The sequence below is a fragment of the Erithacus rubecula genome (genome assembly GCF_903797595.1).
Source record: "Erithacus rubecula genome assembly, contig: scaffold_88_arrow_ctg1, whole genome shotgun sequence".
Taxonomy (NCBI): Eukaryota; Metazoa; Chordata; class Aves; order Passeriformes; family Muscicapidae; genus Erithacus; species Erithacus rubecula.
This window is the reverse complement of record NW_027635446.1, coordinates 716270-729926: the sequence shown is the minus strand read 5'-3', so window position 1 is coordinate 729926 and position 13657 is coordinate 716270. Positions and strand designations below refer to the sequence as shown.

The 13657-nt window shown below is 34.5% G+C and overlaps 2 protein-coding genes and 1 long non-coding RNA gene across 3 annotated transcripts; all 3 read left to right on the top strand.

Annotated features, from left to right (window-relative positions):
• Positions 1-419: 419 nt before the first annotated feature.
• On the top strand, positions 420-2749 carry LOC306816775. The gene is made up of 4 exons (XR_013777780.1): positions 420-461; positions 1144-1219; positions 1382-1428; positions 2345-2749. It is a non-coding gene; the product is annotated as an uncharacterized lncRNA (long non-coding RNA).
• Positions 2750-2837: 88 nt separating this feature from the next.
• Positions 2838-8723, top strand: LOC306816797 (synaptonemal complex protein 1-like; the record flags this gene model as incomplete). Its single annotated transcript, XM_079333257.1, has 12 exons — positions 2838-3006; positions 3189-3262; positions 4150-4208; positions 4531-4600; positions 5217-5290; positions 5655-5763; positions 6226-6320; positions 6458-6642; positions 7057-7124; positions 7630-7691; positions 8535-8638; positions 8690-8723. Exons 4-12 carry the CDS (start codon positions 4534-4536, stop codon positions 8721-8723), a joined length of 798 nt encoding a protein of 265 aa, XP_079189383.1. The 5' UTR covers positions 2838-3006; positions 3189-3262; positions 4150-4208; positions 4531-4533.
• Positions 8724-9915: 1192 nt separating this feature from the next.
• On the top strand, positions 9916-13432 carry LOC306816796 (synaptonemal complex protein 1-like; the record flags this gene model as incomplete). Its single annotated transcript, XM_079333256.1, has 6 exons — positions 9916-9981; positions 10767-10829; positions 11534-11596; positions 12373-12489; positions 13049-13159; positions 13409-13432. The coding sequence occupies exons 1-6, from the start codon at positions 9928-9930 to the stop codon at positions 13430-13432; spliced, it is 432 nt and encodes a 143-aa protein (XP_079189382.1). The 5' UTR covers positions 9916-9927.
• Positions 13433-13657: the final 225 nt, after the last annotated feature.

Sequence of the window (13657 nt, the reverse complement as noted above, 5' to 3'; positions counted from 1 at the left end):
TACGGGCGACAAGGAAGCCCCGAGACCTCGCCAACACCCCGCGGCCTGCGCTCCCTCCGGCGGCGCCATATCTGAGGGGCCGCGGCTCCCGCCCGACTGCGCCTGCGCGGCAGCAGCTCCCGCCAGGCGGCGCCTCCACCTGGCGCTGAGGGGCGGCAGCTCCCGCCCGACTGCCCGCCCTGAGTGCCATAACCGCCCTCAGTGCCATAACCGCCCTGAGTGCCATAACCGCCATAACCGCCCTCAGCGCCATAACCGCCCTCAGCGCCCTCAATGCCATAACCGCCCTCAGCGCCATAACCGCCCTCAGCGCCATAACCGCCCTCAGCGCCCGCCCAGAGCTGCGGCGCTGGGAGCCGCCTGCCCATCCTTTTGTTGCAGCCATGGAGAAGGAAAGCCGGTTTAAATTGTTCATTCCACCGCGCCTGAGCGCTGGGCAATGGCCTGTGGGCAGATCCCAGGTGAGGCGCTGGGGACGCTTCCCCACCCCCCCTCAGATACTTCACTAGCGTTGATATCTTGCTCTCATCAGATCAAGTGTGCTGTGAAAATTCTGTCCCCGCACTGAGTTATGGGAATTCAACAAGTTATTTTTGCATGTCGAATCTCCCTAGGAAATAAGTTGAGACTCAAACGGGATATTCTGACAGCAGATGAGTTACTCTGTTTAGAGGACAAACTTCAGTGACTTAAAAACCTTGTAAAAGGGTATTTTCATGCTGAAACATAATCAGATATGGTTTTGAACTGCCCTTGGAAGTAAAGCAAAAAAGAAATGTCAACTACTGGTCTTCAAAAAAGTAATTGAACTTCTTGTGTTTTTTACCATGCACCAGTGCACAGACAGGCAGGAGCTGCAGAGTTCCCTGCATTGAAAGCTTCCCCTTTGGCCACAGTAAAAAATAATAATAATAAAGCAAACTGCGAAAAACCAACAGTTCCATAAACCACGGTGAAGTAAAAGCAAGCAAGTTCCAAAGCCACCACCAAAACCTTGGGCTTTGAAATTGTAGGCAGCTGATATCTTAATGAAAAAAATTATTTTCACATAATCTGTAGGGTTTGTTTTTTTCTTTTTTTCCCCTGAATTTTATCCTTCTTTACAAATCTACCCATAAGAAACTGATTTTTAAATTTGTGCAGGGTTTTAACAAGTGCTCAGATGATGATTTTAAATTGCCATTCGATGTGTCCAACCGTGGCGAAATCACTGATTTAGGTAAGACTAAAATATCAGCTGTGCACATTCTTTACATTTTTTTTACATTGTCGAGTTTTAATTTTTTTGGAGTAGTCTTACAGTTTTATAACGATGTTAAATAGTTTCACTGTTACTTTTTTTTTTAGAAATACATTGATCAAAAATCTCTTGATATTTCAGATATATTTTCACAGCAAGTGAAGCCTTGCTCTGAAGTACATGAAGAGGTCAGCTAAGTATCAACTATGCATATCTTATTTCTTGGGGTCTTTGAATTTGTTAATTCAAGTTGTCAAACAGTGCCTAAAGCATTATTCAGTAGATATTTCAAGCTAGAGGAAGTAGTCAAAAGGGAATAATGTTTTCTATCTCCTGCTTAAAGCTGAATCACTTAGAAGAGATATTTGTGATTTAGTGATTATGCCTGGAGACAAATCTTTAATAATTAAAATATTGTAATGTTGTTTGTTGTTATTGCTGTTTTTTCTTTCTTTGAAGTGCCTGTGAAGCTTGAGTTTTAATTAGAGTAAGATTTAAACACTTAAGTGTCCATGTGGAACTGGCTCTGAATATTCTATTGAGGGGCAGCAGTGTTGAAGTCAGAATAGTCTTTGGAAAATTGAAGTAGATTATCCCATTTACCCTGCCTGGCTTTGTGTTATCTGTAAAACAGTGAATTTAGTGGTTTCATCAGGCACTGGATATTTCTGCTTTAGCACAACTGATTATTTTGTAAAAGCTTCTGTACTTTGCAGCTACAAAACACTGTTTACAACCACAAAATAAAACATATTTCCTGTGTTCCCCCTGCTGATTTTCATATCCCTGATGATCAGACTTCTTTTAATCCTAGCAGCTGTTAAAGTACCATCAGGACTGCACCAAGGTGCTGCAGTTTTAATTTCTTTAAAACCATCTTTTGGCTGATACCTGAAGGCAGGTTGGAGAATTTCACTGTGTGTGGTCTGTATCCACAGAGTGGATGCACAAAGATTTAAACTTTGGTTCCTGATCATGTATAAGCTCATATCACCATCTGTGGAAAATATTACTCCTGTGATGCTTCTAAGGGATAAATATATTAATTACAACAGTATTAATTAGATAGCATTTGAGATTAAATTGTGGAACCCATTTTAATAGAATACAGAAACAAGGATTGACTCGTTCTCAAAACTCTACAAAGAGGCTGAGAAGATCAAGGAGTGGAAAGTGACTGTGGAATCAGAACTAAAGCAGAAAGAAAGAGAACACCAAGAAGATAAAAAGATTATTGAAGCACAGAATAAAACCATTCAAGATCTGCAGGCCAGTGTTTTATATATACATTGAAAAGATGAAGTGGAGTGCTTCCTGATTTAGTATGATAATATTATTAGTACAATTAAATATTAAAGAATGTTGCAGTTTGGTTTGTGCCTTGAGAAAATGATTATTTTGAGAAGGTGTGTGCACCTGTCCTGTCTGAGTGTGTGCATGAAGCATTTACCTGGGTCTCAGTTGCTGGTTAATTATTGTTCATTAATTACTCTGTCTTTCATGCAAAAGATGATGAAATGAAATGAAAAAAGATGGAAAAAAAGATTACATGCTGAGTAGCATGTAATGCCAGTTAAATGGACTTCTGTCTACTGATAGCCAAAATTACTTTTTCATGTTGATTTGAGAAGTCAAAGTGTATTTCTAATGTATATTTCAATAACAGTGTCTTTTTGCATTTGTTCCCTATGACATTAGTTAAAAAATGATAAACTCTATTTGCAACTGGAAGATGCATTATGTGAATGTGAAGATCTCTTGAAAGAGTAAGTAATGAAACCACAGAGATGGTTTTGTGCAGTTTTCATGTTTCATATTGTGAAGGTCATTGTTCCTCTTAAGGTACTTAGTATCAAATATTTCTGTATTATATATTTAAGTATATATTTATATTTAGTATAAAATACTGTGCACTCCTGTGGAAACATGATATTTTTCCCTCCTTTAGAACCACTGCTTCCAGGCATCTGTGTAATCTGCTCAAGGAAACCTGCACTCACTTCACAGAGAAAACCAGCAAATGTAAATTTTTTTTTTTTTTTGATTTATGAGAGCAAATGTTCTTCTAGCTTGCTCTAAATTCACAAACAGAAAGAAGTTCTCATGCTGTGTTCTCCTGTTGAGATTGGCTGCATGTGACTCTTAAAATGAGAAGTGAATTTTAAGTGGCTCACAAAACTAGAGCAAGTCAATAAAGTTTAAATTTTTGAGGTTTTTAAAACATGTTCTTGATTGGGAATTTTACTTTATATGCAATGTAGAATTGTTATTGTAATCATTAAAATTTTACTAACTTGATCCTGGATATTTAAGAAGTGTCTTATTTATTTTTAGCCTTATTTCTGGAAACACTTGTATATAGATGTACTGTTCATTTTTAATAGCTGTATTTCCATACTGTTCTCTTCCATAATTGTTTTCTTAAGGAAAAATAGTATCAATTACAAAAGTGAAAGGAAAGAAGGAAAATAAGGGCATGGAGTGTTGTTTTTTATAATGACAGTTTATAATTTTATAATGACAGTTCTGTGGCTACAGGTATCTGTTGATAGGAAGAAATGCAGTGCTAAACCCTACATTACACTTTATCAAATGCTAATAGTTTTGACAGTTATTGTTCAACAACATTAATGCTATAAAAATTAATATGGTTACATAAATTTATCCTCAAAATGACACTTTTTACAGAAAAAATTATATTGGGAAGGAAATTTCAAAGCTGAGATTGCTTTATATTTCAATGAAATGCATATTTTCCCTAGATTTTTGGCACCATATTTCATAATGACTTATTTAATAAGAAGTGAGCTGATAACTCCTTTTTAAATTCATTATGCTAATTAAGCATAATGACTTGGACAGCTGGCATTCTTTAAAAAAAAAAAATCAAAAAATTCTTGCTTTGATAGATGAACAGGAAAGAGAAGAAACAAGAGAATTGTATGAGGAACTTCATGGCAACATAGAAGTGAGTGACATAATCTTGCTAAAAGGAATGTGAGTTGAGTGGACATACTGAGCTGAGGGACATGTTTATGTTGAGATAATTTTATATCCATGTCATGTGTGATGCAGAGAATCAGGTTTTCAGTCCCTTTTCAAGAATTATTTTTGTTTTATATGCAGCAGTGTGGGGATGTAGATCCATGTGATATGTGCTTGGTGCTGGGTGAACTCCTGTCTTCTTTTTGGACTCTGTTTCACTTACCTGGTGATTTCTCACAATGGCTGAGGTTGGCAGCAGCCCCAGTGTCCAATACTGAGCTTCAAATATCAAATTTTGTTTTTAGAGAATGACACTGGCATTTGAAGGCCTTCGTGTGCAGGCAGAGGAGGACAGATTGGAAATGAGTTTCAAATGTGAGAATTCTGTTTGTTGTTGTGTTTTTATGCTGCTCATAAGGCTCAACACTTTTGCACTTCACAGCTTCTATTAGCACACAGCACAGGCAGTGTCAGACAAATGGGAACTGCTGGGAGGGTGAGCAGCTCACACTGGGACACTGGGACCCTCTTCTGTTCATGCTGGCTGCATTCACTGCCTGCCCCCTTCTATTCTTATTCCTCTGGGCCAAATTTGCAACTTTATTTTTCAAATAGTCACTCAAAGTCCAAGTTTTGTCTGTGAAGTACAGTCTAGAGATCACTATTTATTTCATGTATTTAATTAATTACATGATAATGCATAATGCTACATAAACTTCAGCTAAATGCCTCTCTGTATGTTCCTGTTTCATTTTCACATGCTCTTTTCTGTCAGTTTCTTACAACAAACACGGAGTATTGGACTAATTCTGTGGAAAGCTGGCAAAACAATTATATTTAATTATAAAATCAAACATTGCCTCAACAATTACTCTTGGGAAACAAAATGTATAGCTGTACAATTGCAAGCAATCTTAAACTGGAAGTTGTATTGAACTTGGAGTATATTTCAGCTAGAATGTTAACTTTGGATATCACTGTATCTCAAAAGTAAAAGAAGAAGCAGAAAAAGTGGACAAGCTTGAAAAAGAATACAAACTGGAAGTCAGTCAGAAGGAAAAGCAGGTTTGCTCAGTTTTACCATCTGTGATACAACTTTATTTGTGACTAAAGGGGCAATGCAAGAGCCAAGAAGTGTTTCTGGGTATTAGTAGAAAAGTAGAAAATTCTGGGTATTAGGAGAAAATAAGTCAGATTCTGCTAAGTTTGGTGATGTTTCAGACCTTTAGTCTACTGGAATTGATAGTTTGATTTTGAACTGGAGAACCTTTTTAATTAGAGTAATGTGACTTGATCAATATTTGGCTGAGATTAACAACCTTGTCTAACCTGAATGACAGCAATGTCTGCTTCTCATCCCTGGGGTACAAATGGAAATGAGTCTGTCCCTTTCCCAGACTTCATGATGATATTTATTTAATTTTTCTAGATTTCAGCTCTTACCATAGAGAGAGATGAACAAGATGGAATAATAAAAGACATCCAGGCTCAGCTGCAGACATCACAATATAAAATAGCTGACTTAATGGAAGCCAAATGTAAGAGTTCTGTCTGCTGTGTTTGAATGTAATTGTTTCTAGAAGCACAGGAAACAGGCTCATGAGAGTTTTGTTCTGTTTTGTTCTGTTTGTTCAGCATCAGAATTTTGGGGCCTTGAGGGCCTTGTCTTTGTTTGAAACAGAAGCTGCTTATGTGGGATTGGAACTGGCAGGATGGTTTTTAGGGGAAGTCAAGCAGTGAGAACTTTTGAAAATTGCAAGGGGGAAATTCATTGCTTCAGTTTTGCAAATTTACCATCAGGCAGGTGCCACTGAGGACACTTTTAAAAGTTTGATTTTCAATATTTTTAAGCCATCTATATTCAAAGTATTTATAGTATATTATGTCAGTACCATTGGTCTTTGTTAAATTCTATCAATGTATGTAATCTTCCATTTATAGCAGCATTTTTTAGTAAATATCCTAGTTTTAAAAATATAAACATACATTTTTTTGCTTAGCTCATAAAGAAGAAATGTTGAAGGAATCTGAGGTCAGTAAAGAACATTTGAGAGCAGAGCTGGAAGAGGCTAAAATTTCATTGCAAAAGGCAGAGGTACACCTTGCTTATAATTTTACAGTATAAATAGACTAGATGAGTATTTGAATAAATAATTATGGATACTTTAGATATGAAACAGCTGTAGCTGTTTGTTGCAAAACAATGTTTGGAAATTATATCATGTTTTGAAGGCTAATCAGAAGAACTTAGAAACTGAATTCCAGACTACAGTGAAAACATTAATTGAGGTCACCAGAGAAAAGGAAGCACAGGAGGAAGAATGTAAAAAAGTGAAGGCTTTGCTTGCAGCCATGACAGAGGAGTTTGAGATTTCTACTGCCAATTTGAAAAGCTTGCTGCAAAAGGAACAAAATAGGTAAATTCAAGAGTTTCAATTCAGAGACTCACAGGTTGCAGTCTATGACAAAATCAAGAACAATTGCAAATGAGGTTGAAATTTGGAAGGTTTTTGATACAGTGGTTTAATGCAAAGAATTTAATGTAATTTTTTTAAATTTGTGCTGGTTGATACTGGTCGATAAAAAGTAAATTTTTGCCCCCTCCAACTTCTATAATTCTGTCTTTAAGAAATGCAAATTTCTGTAAGTATACATTTGCTTATTTTAAGTTGTAAAAGTGAAATTTGATATGTGCTGCAGGCTGATATATCATGTGCCTGTTGAATAATAAATGTTCTTAAAGTGCTTGTGGTGAGACTCTGTCCTGTTGTCCTTTGAGTTTCAGTGCTTTGTACTATACATTTGGGTTTTTTAAATTATCATTTTCTCAGATCAACAAATTATGAAGTTGAATTAAAGCTGAGTACCTTGGAGCTCCAAAATAAGTCTGCTGAACTGGGTAAGGCTTCTAGAAATGCAGAACATGAGCTAGCTAGTAATGAAAATATTTTCTGGAAATGGACTGTATCTAGTATTTGGAGAAACGATTTTACAGTACCAGTACCTGTCAGGAATTCCTAAATTTATTTTTACAATGGAAACAATTTTGGTTTAAGACCATCCATCCTCATTTTTTTTTTTTTTTCCTGGAACAATGCAGATGCCTCAATACTTGGAGAATACTTTGGTCTTGCAGTCCATGTTTTATTTGAAGCCTTAATTGTGGAAAACATAATAGGTTCTGAATTTTAAGATAAATAATTAGTTTCTCTTCAGACATAGATTTGCTAATGTCTTTCTAAATCATTTTTTCAAGTCTACATTTAGATTAAGTCATAAATTAGCTGAACTTAATCCAATAAATTTTGAGAACTGGGTATTGTAAAAAAGTAAATGTTTTATACTGCCTGCTAAATATGAAAAATTACTTATGTTCCATTAATTTTACATTGCATGTGCTATAGAAAAGATGACTAAAGTAAAATGTGAGAAAAAAGTGCAGCTTGAAGAGCTATCAGAAACTGTGGTAAATGTTCATTGTATTAATCTCATGGCATTTGCTTTTCATATGAAATTCCTCTTGCTTTGTAAGTACCTTAAATGTCATAAATAAACACAGTCCAATCTACCTTAACATTTCTACTGAACTTTCTCACACACAGTTTCAGTGTTTTCTTTGAAGAACTTGTTTATTGTAACTGTTTTTCTTGTCTCCTGTGTTTTGCTTTTCCTTGCCAAGATTTTTGGTTATTTCCTTCTTTGTTCATGCCCATTCAAATGCCTTTATATCCCTCTGGCTAGAAAGTTTTCCCATTTTTTTCTTAATTTACAGAAGTTAATTACTCTGTCCTCTGTGAACCTTATGTGTTCTGTGACAAAGGCCCATTTTCTGTCACAGAAGTCTAAGCTATATGAAGTACACTCTTAATGGAGGTTTATTTTCATTTTGATTTTATATTTACAAGTCTAACAAGAAACTGCATCAACTGAAGGTAGTCTGAAATCAGGTGTGCATTTTACACAACTGCTTGTAATGCTCTCCAAATCAGAGAGGTCTGAAATAGGACAGTAACTTGTTTTTGTAAATAGTCAATTACACATCATAATTTATTCAGATGAATGCAAAGGCTTATGAAGTTTGAAGCAAATGTCTTTATTTAAAATTATGTCCAAGGAACCTAATTTAGTATTTTGCTGACTGGGTAATTAAACTCACAGCACTGGTGTCAGAGTTCACTCCCTCCCACCACTTCATATTCCACCAGAGATGTGTAAAAATACAGTCTGGATAATCCATGGCTGGGATTGGTTCTTCTGAAAGCCTGGAGTTTATAATGTATGCTCAAAACTCTTCCTTTTCCTTTTGCAGAAACAAATGCATGATTTGAAAGTACAGCTGACTAGCACAGCTGAAAAGGAACAAGATTATTTAAAGCAGCTTTTGAGTCTGAAAGCAGATCTTGAACAAGAGGGGTATGACCATTTTGAAAATATAATATTTGATTTTTTTTTGGTGTTATGTAGGAGTTACTTTGGTACACAGAGAAATGAGCTGTGATTGTTTTCTAATGGAAATTTGGAACCACACAGTATGACATTAATGATATACTTACCTTTGTAAATTACATTTTATTTATATTATTCTATGGAATATGCAGTTGTTCTATATCTCTTGGACTTTGTTAACAAGAAGAGAAAGTTTCTGAATTCATTGTTGGTCCTGCTTTGAGCTACATCATCTTCACTAACCATTGTATTTATATAGAATTGCCTCTGGTTTTCTTTACTTCTTCTGTCACCTTTTTATATCACTGTGACTTTGCTGCAAAGCTTATCTTTGTATATAAAGGCCTGGACTTTTTTCATCATGGAGTAACACTTAATAATGGGTATATTTAACTTAAAAGGATATTTCAAAATGCATGTTCTTATTCCTCTTGGCCATTTGTTTTAAATTAGGTTAAAGAATGAACAACTAACAGTGTTTCTCAATAAGGTTTCACTAGAGAAAGAACAAATAGCACAAGAGAAAAATGACGTGGTGGCAGAACTCAAGAAACTGCAAGAAAAACAAGAGGCAAGTTGTAAACTTCCAGCTTTTATTTAAAGGACAATGATCAATTTTACAAATCAGATGATAAATTGCAACATGACGTGTTTGTGTAGAGTACCCAAACTAATTTTGTGTTTGAATTGGAAAGAAAGTGTATTGTGAATAAGGTAGGTCAGTGTGCTTTGGATGTCTTTGAATTTTTAAGAGATCACTTTGAATTTTATTTCTTTGCTGACATGGGTCTTTATTTAGGATAGTAAGAAAAAAGAAGAAAATACAAAGCAGTTAGTTGTAAACCTAGAAGAGGCAAATGCCCAGCTAAGGCAAGTAAAAACAAATGTTCATGTCTGATATTGTTAAAGGAAATGAATTCTGATAGTTGTGTTTATATGCTGCTTTCTGGGATTTTTTTGATTAAATAAAACAGCTAAACAGAAACTATTCAATATTACTGTTGGCCAAGCAGAAATTCTCTCAGATTAGAAACACTTATTGTTTCTAAGACTTTTTTTTTTCTGTTTCTGTAACTAAAAGAACATTTTCACTGAGCACCTTCTGAAGTTCCCATTAACAGCTCTTTTTCGAAAATAAAATAGGAGTTTATTAGCAGTACTGAAAAGAAGTTAATTTTTGAGTAATTTTTAGTCAATGCTTACTAATGTTTGTTAATTTGGCTCTTAGAATTGAATTGGAGTCTTTGAAAGAGAAAATGGCAATGACAGCTCAAGAGATGCAAAGTAAACTGGATGAAAAAGAAGAAAATGTAAGTCATGTCATGAGAAAATGTTACACAACCTGCAGGGCAGAATTTAAATGTAAAATATTTGTTGGGTTTTTTCTGCACAGCTCTGCCTGGGGGATGTGGTCTGTGCCAGAGGTTTTCTTCTTTCACAGCTGCTGAGCCCTGTTATTTTCAAAACAAGCACAATCACTGGGATTTTTACTCTTTGATTGGAAATTGAATATTAAAGATTTATTTGATTTCAGGCAAACAGAAAACCTGCTTTTTTTTTTTTTTTTTTTTTTTTTTTTGTCATCTACCCACTGGGTGATGGATGAGCTCTGGATTAGTTTTTTATATGCAATGTGAGTTTTAGTGTTTCAAAGCAATCCATTAAAATGGATTTCAGAATTTCATTGTGAAAGTCAAAAGATGCCAAATTTTAATTTCAGGTTAAGAGCACTGAAAATGAAATTTCAAGAAAGGAAAAGCAGTTGAAGATTCTAGAAAATAATTGGGAAAATTCATTTTTTCATGGATTGTAGGGAACTTCATACAAATGTATTTTTTAAATTGTGAAGATATTGGGTTTTTTCCTTCTTCTGTCTTAACTCTATAACCACTAAGGAACTGCTTCACTGCTATTAATTAACATCTTGTAGGACTTTATGTCTAAAATTTCAATAATTCTAACACATCAGTTTGTATTTCAGTCCCATCAGAATAAACCAGACTGGTGCAAGTGCATGTTTGAGAATGTTGGCAGGAATTGCTAACACACTGAGTAATTTTTAGGACTTAATTAATGTTTGAAATATCTCTTTCAGGTGAATAATTTAAAGAAACAGGTGGAAAATAAAACCAAATGCTTTGAAGAGTTGCAGCAGGAGGTATGTAGAGATTTTGAAAGTTACAAATACATCAGCACATGGTATTTTTGGGTGACTTCAGCATTTTTTGTCTGCTGTGATATCCTTAGATACACCTATGTAATTTAAAAATTTTCCTTTCTTATCCTAACTGAGCAAATTAAAGACTCATCTTTGGAATCACTTGATCTGTTAAATTAGCCTTAATTTGAAAAAAAGCAATTACAAAAATAATACCTTTAATAAACTTCTATGTTTTCATTTACTACGTAGTGTTATTTATGTATTTGTAATAAAGACCTATTACAATTACCACTAGTAGAAAATAATTCTGCACTAGCATAAATTGTAGTAACTTCACTGTAAATATTTATATATTTATATATATAACTTGTATTTTTTGTCATGACATCTTCACACCTTCTGTCAGCAGCATCTTAGTTTTAATTCCCATTTAATTCTCATTTGTTATTCCCCGTGGTTGCTCAGGAGGAGCCTTTTTTAAGGTCATGAAGAAACAGAAATATCACAGTAATTATTTGAACATTCTTTTGTTTGGAGAATTGTTCTGGAACCTGAACTGCACAGCAGAGTTATAGAATGAACTCAATTCAATAACATGAACTTAATGAAAACTGGAATGTTTTGCCATTCTTGGCACACTTACACCATTACATAATTCTGTGAAGTTACTAAGGTACAGTTGTTTTGCTTTATTTCAACAGAATAAGGTGCTGAAAAAGAAAATTACTGCAGACAGCAAGAAAATCAGTATTTATGAAGAGAAGGTAGGTTTAAATAAGATCACATAGAAGATGAGGTGAGTGTTTTTAAGTCTCAGTGTAATTAATGATAAATTGTTAAATACATTCTGAACTGGTTTATGGATCTGGGATACAGATTTGGCAGGAATGAAGTCTTCTTTTTAGAAGATTTTTAATCTTGGGCACTGACTATTGGACATTTAAAAGAGATGGACTTCACATCACAATTAATTATGTTTCTAATCAGTTCCTTTCCTTATTTTCCTTTTATTGATAGTGGACTGAACAGTAACTCCAATGTGACAGAAAAGAATTTAAAAGACTCACTTCAGGCTGTTCTTTAAATGTTTTCTGCAGTGGGAATCTCTCTAATGGGAATATTGTGTCCAGCTTTAGCTACTGCACTTGAAGAAGGAAGTGGATTTTTTTTGAGGATATTCATTTGAGGAACTTAAAAGGAAAAATTGTAATCAAAATGCACAGCTGGGAGAAAAATGTACCATAAAACCTATGAAAATCTCATCTAGATTTACAAGAGGGAGAATAAAATCTCCATTTGTATTTGGTTTTTTTTTCAAGGAATTCACAGCATGTAGGGCAAACCTTCCCATTGTGCTGTTACCATTGTTTCTCTGAATATTTTCTAACTCACTTGAAAAAAAGCTGAACTTTTAAATAGGAATTTTAATCATATACCTGAAAACTAACACTGTGTTTCTGCTCAAAAATAAGAGGTTAAAAAAATCATTAACATATTAATTCCTAAGCAAATAACAGCAGCAATTCTGCATTCTCAAAAGGTGAATAAATTGCAGTTAGAGATGGAAAATATGAACAAGCAACATAAGGAAGCAGTTGACATCTATCAAAAAGACATAGAAACAAGAAAAATGAATGAAAATAAACTTAATGAACAGGTGAGAGGTGTTAATTTTTACTGCAATTGAATATTTTTTATTTAAAATGTTTTTATGAAGTTTTATTGACCAGATTCCTTGCTGTTAGATTTCAGCCTTATCAACATAAATTGAAATTCTTGTGTATGCCTGTGAGCAAAGCTTTAGGTGATGAAGTTGAAGGATGTGAATATATCTTCAAAAAGAAGAACCCAGTTAAAATTTCATTATTTCAAGATACAGCTCAAGGAAATTCTACCTTTGGTATTAAGTCAGCATAGCTAAATTAGATTATAACTTCTCCCATATTAGTATTTTTTGATGGTAATACTGAGAAATGTTAGGGCAGAGTGCTTGAAACTTTGGTTCAAATTGAACTTGCCTTCCATGGATGTGTCTTTAATCTTGCTCATTTTAACAATCTTCATAAAACAATCTCAGTTTTGAAAAGGATCTTAAAAGCAAATGAAGTTCAAGTGGGACTACATTGCACCCACAGGGGGAAGAAGAAATTAAACTTAAGATTTAAAAAAAAATATGTTGTTATATTTGTGAATAAAATGCAATTTGCTGCTAACAGGTAGAAAAGGTGAAGTTGCTTTATGAGGAAGCAACAATGATACAGAGAGAAACTGAAACCCGATGTCAGCACAGGATAACTGAGATGGTGGCACTCATGGAGAAGCACAAGGCAAGAGATTTTCCTGATTGCTCTGATTTGTCATGTCTTCAGAACCTTTCAGAACAAAAAAAAGGCCTGAATCTGGGAAAAAAAAGTGACTTTTCATCACCTAAAATAGAATTCATTTGAAGATTTTGAAAACAGATAATTCCATTTCTCTAAATTTCTAGGATTTTAATTTTTTTTTTTAATTCAGGTTTCCTTTGATACCATCTGAATGCAGGATTTTTCAGTTTTAGTTTGGCCTCTTTCTCTGAGGTGACTGTCAGCAGTTTACCTTGACACCTTTTAATTTACCTTTCTATTCCTCTCTTTTGCAATATTTTTAGCAGATATTAACAAAAATAGCATGGCTGGCTTTTAGGTGCTGAATACACAGGAATAAAACACTCCCTGCCAGTCCACAAAATAACACTGCATTAAGCATTTTCTGTTTTACAATTTCTGCAGAAGCATCAGTGTTTGTTCATGGTACTTTCTGAATTTTCTGGTTTAAAAAAATTGTGT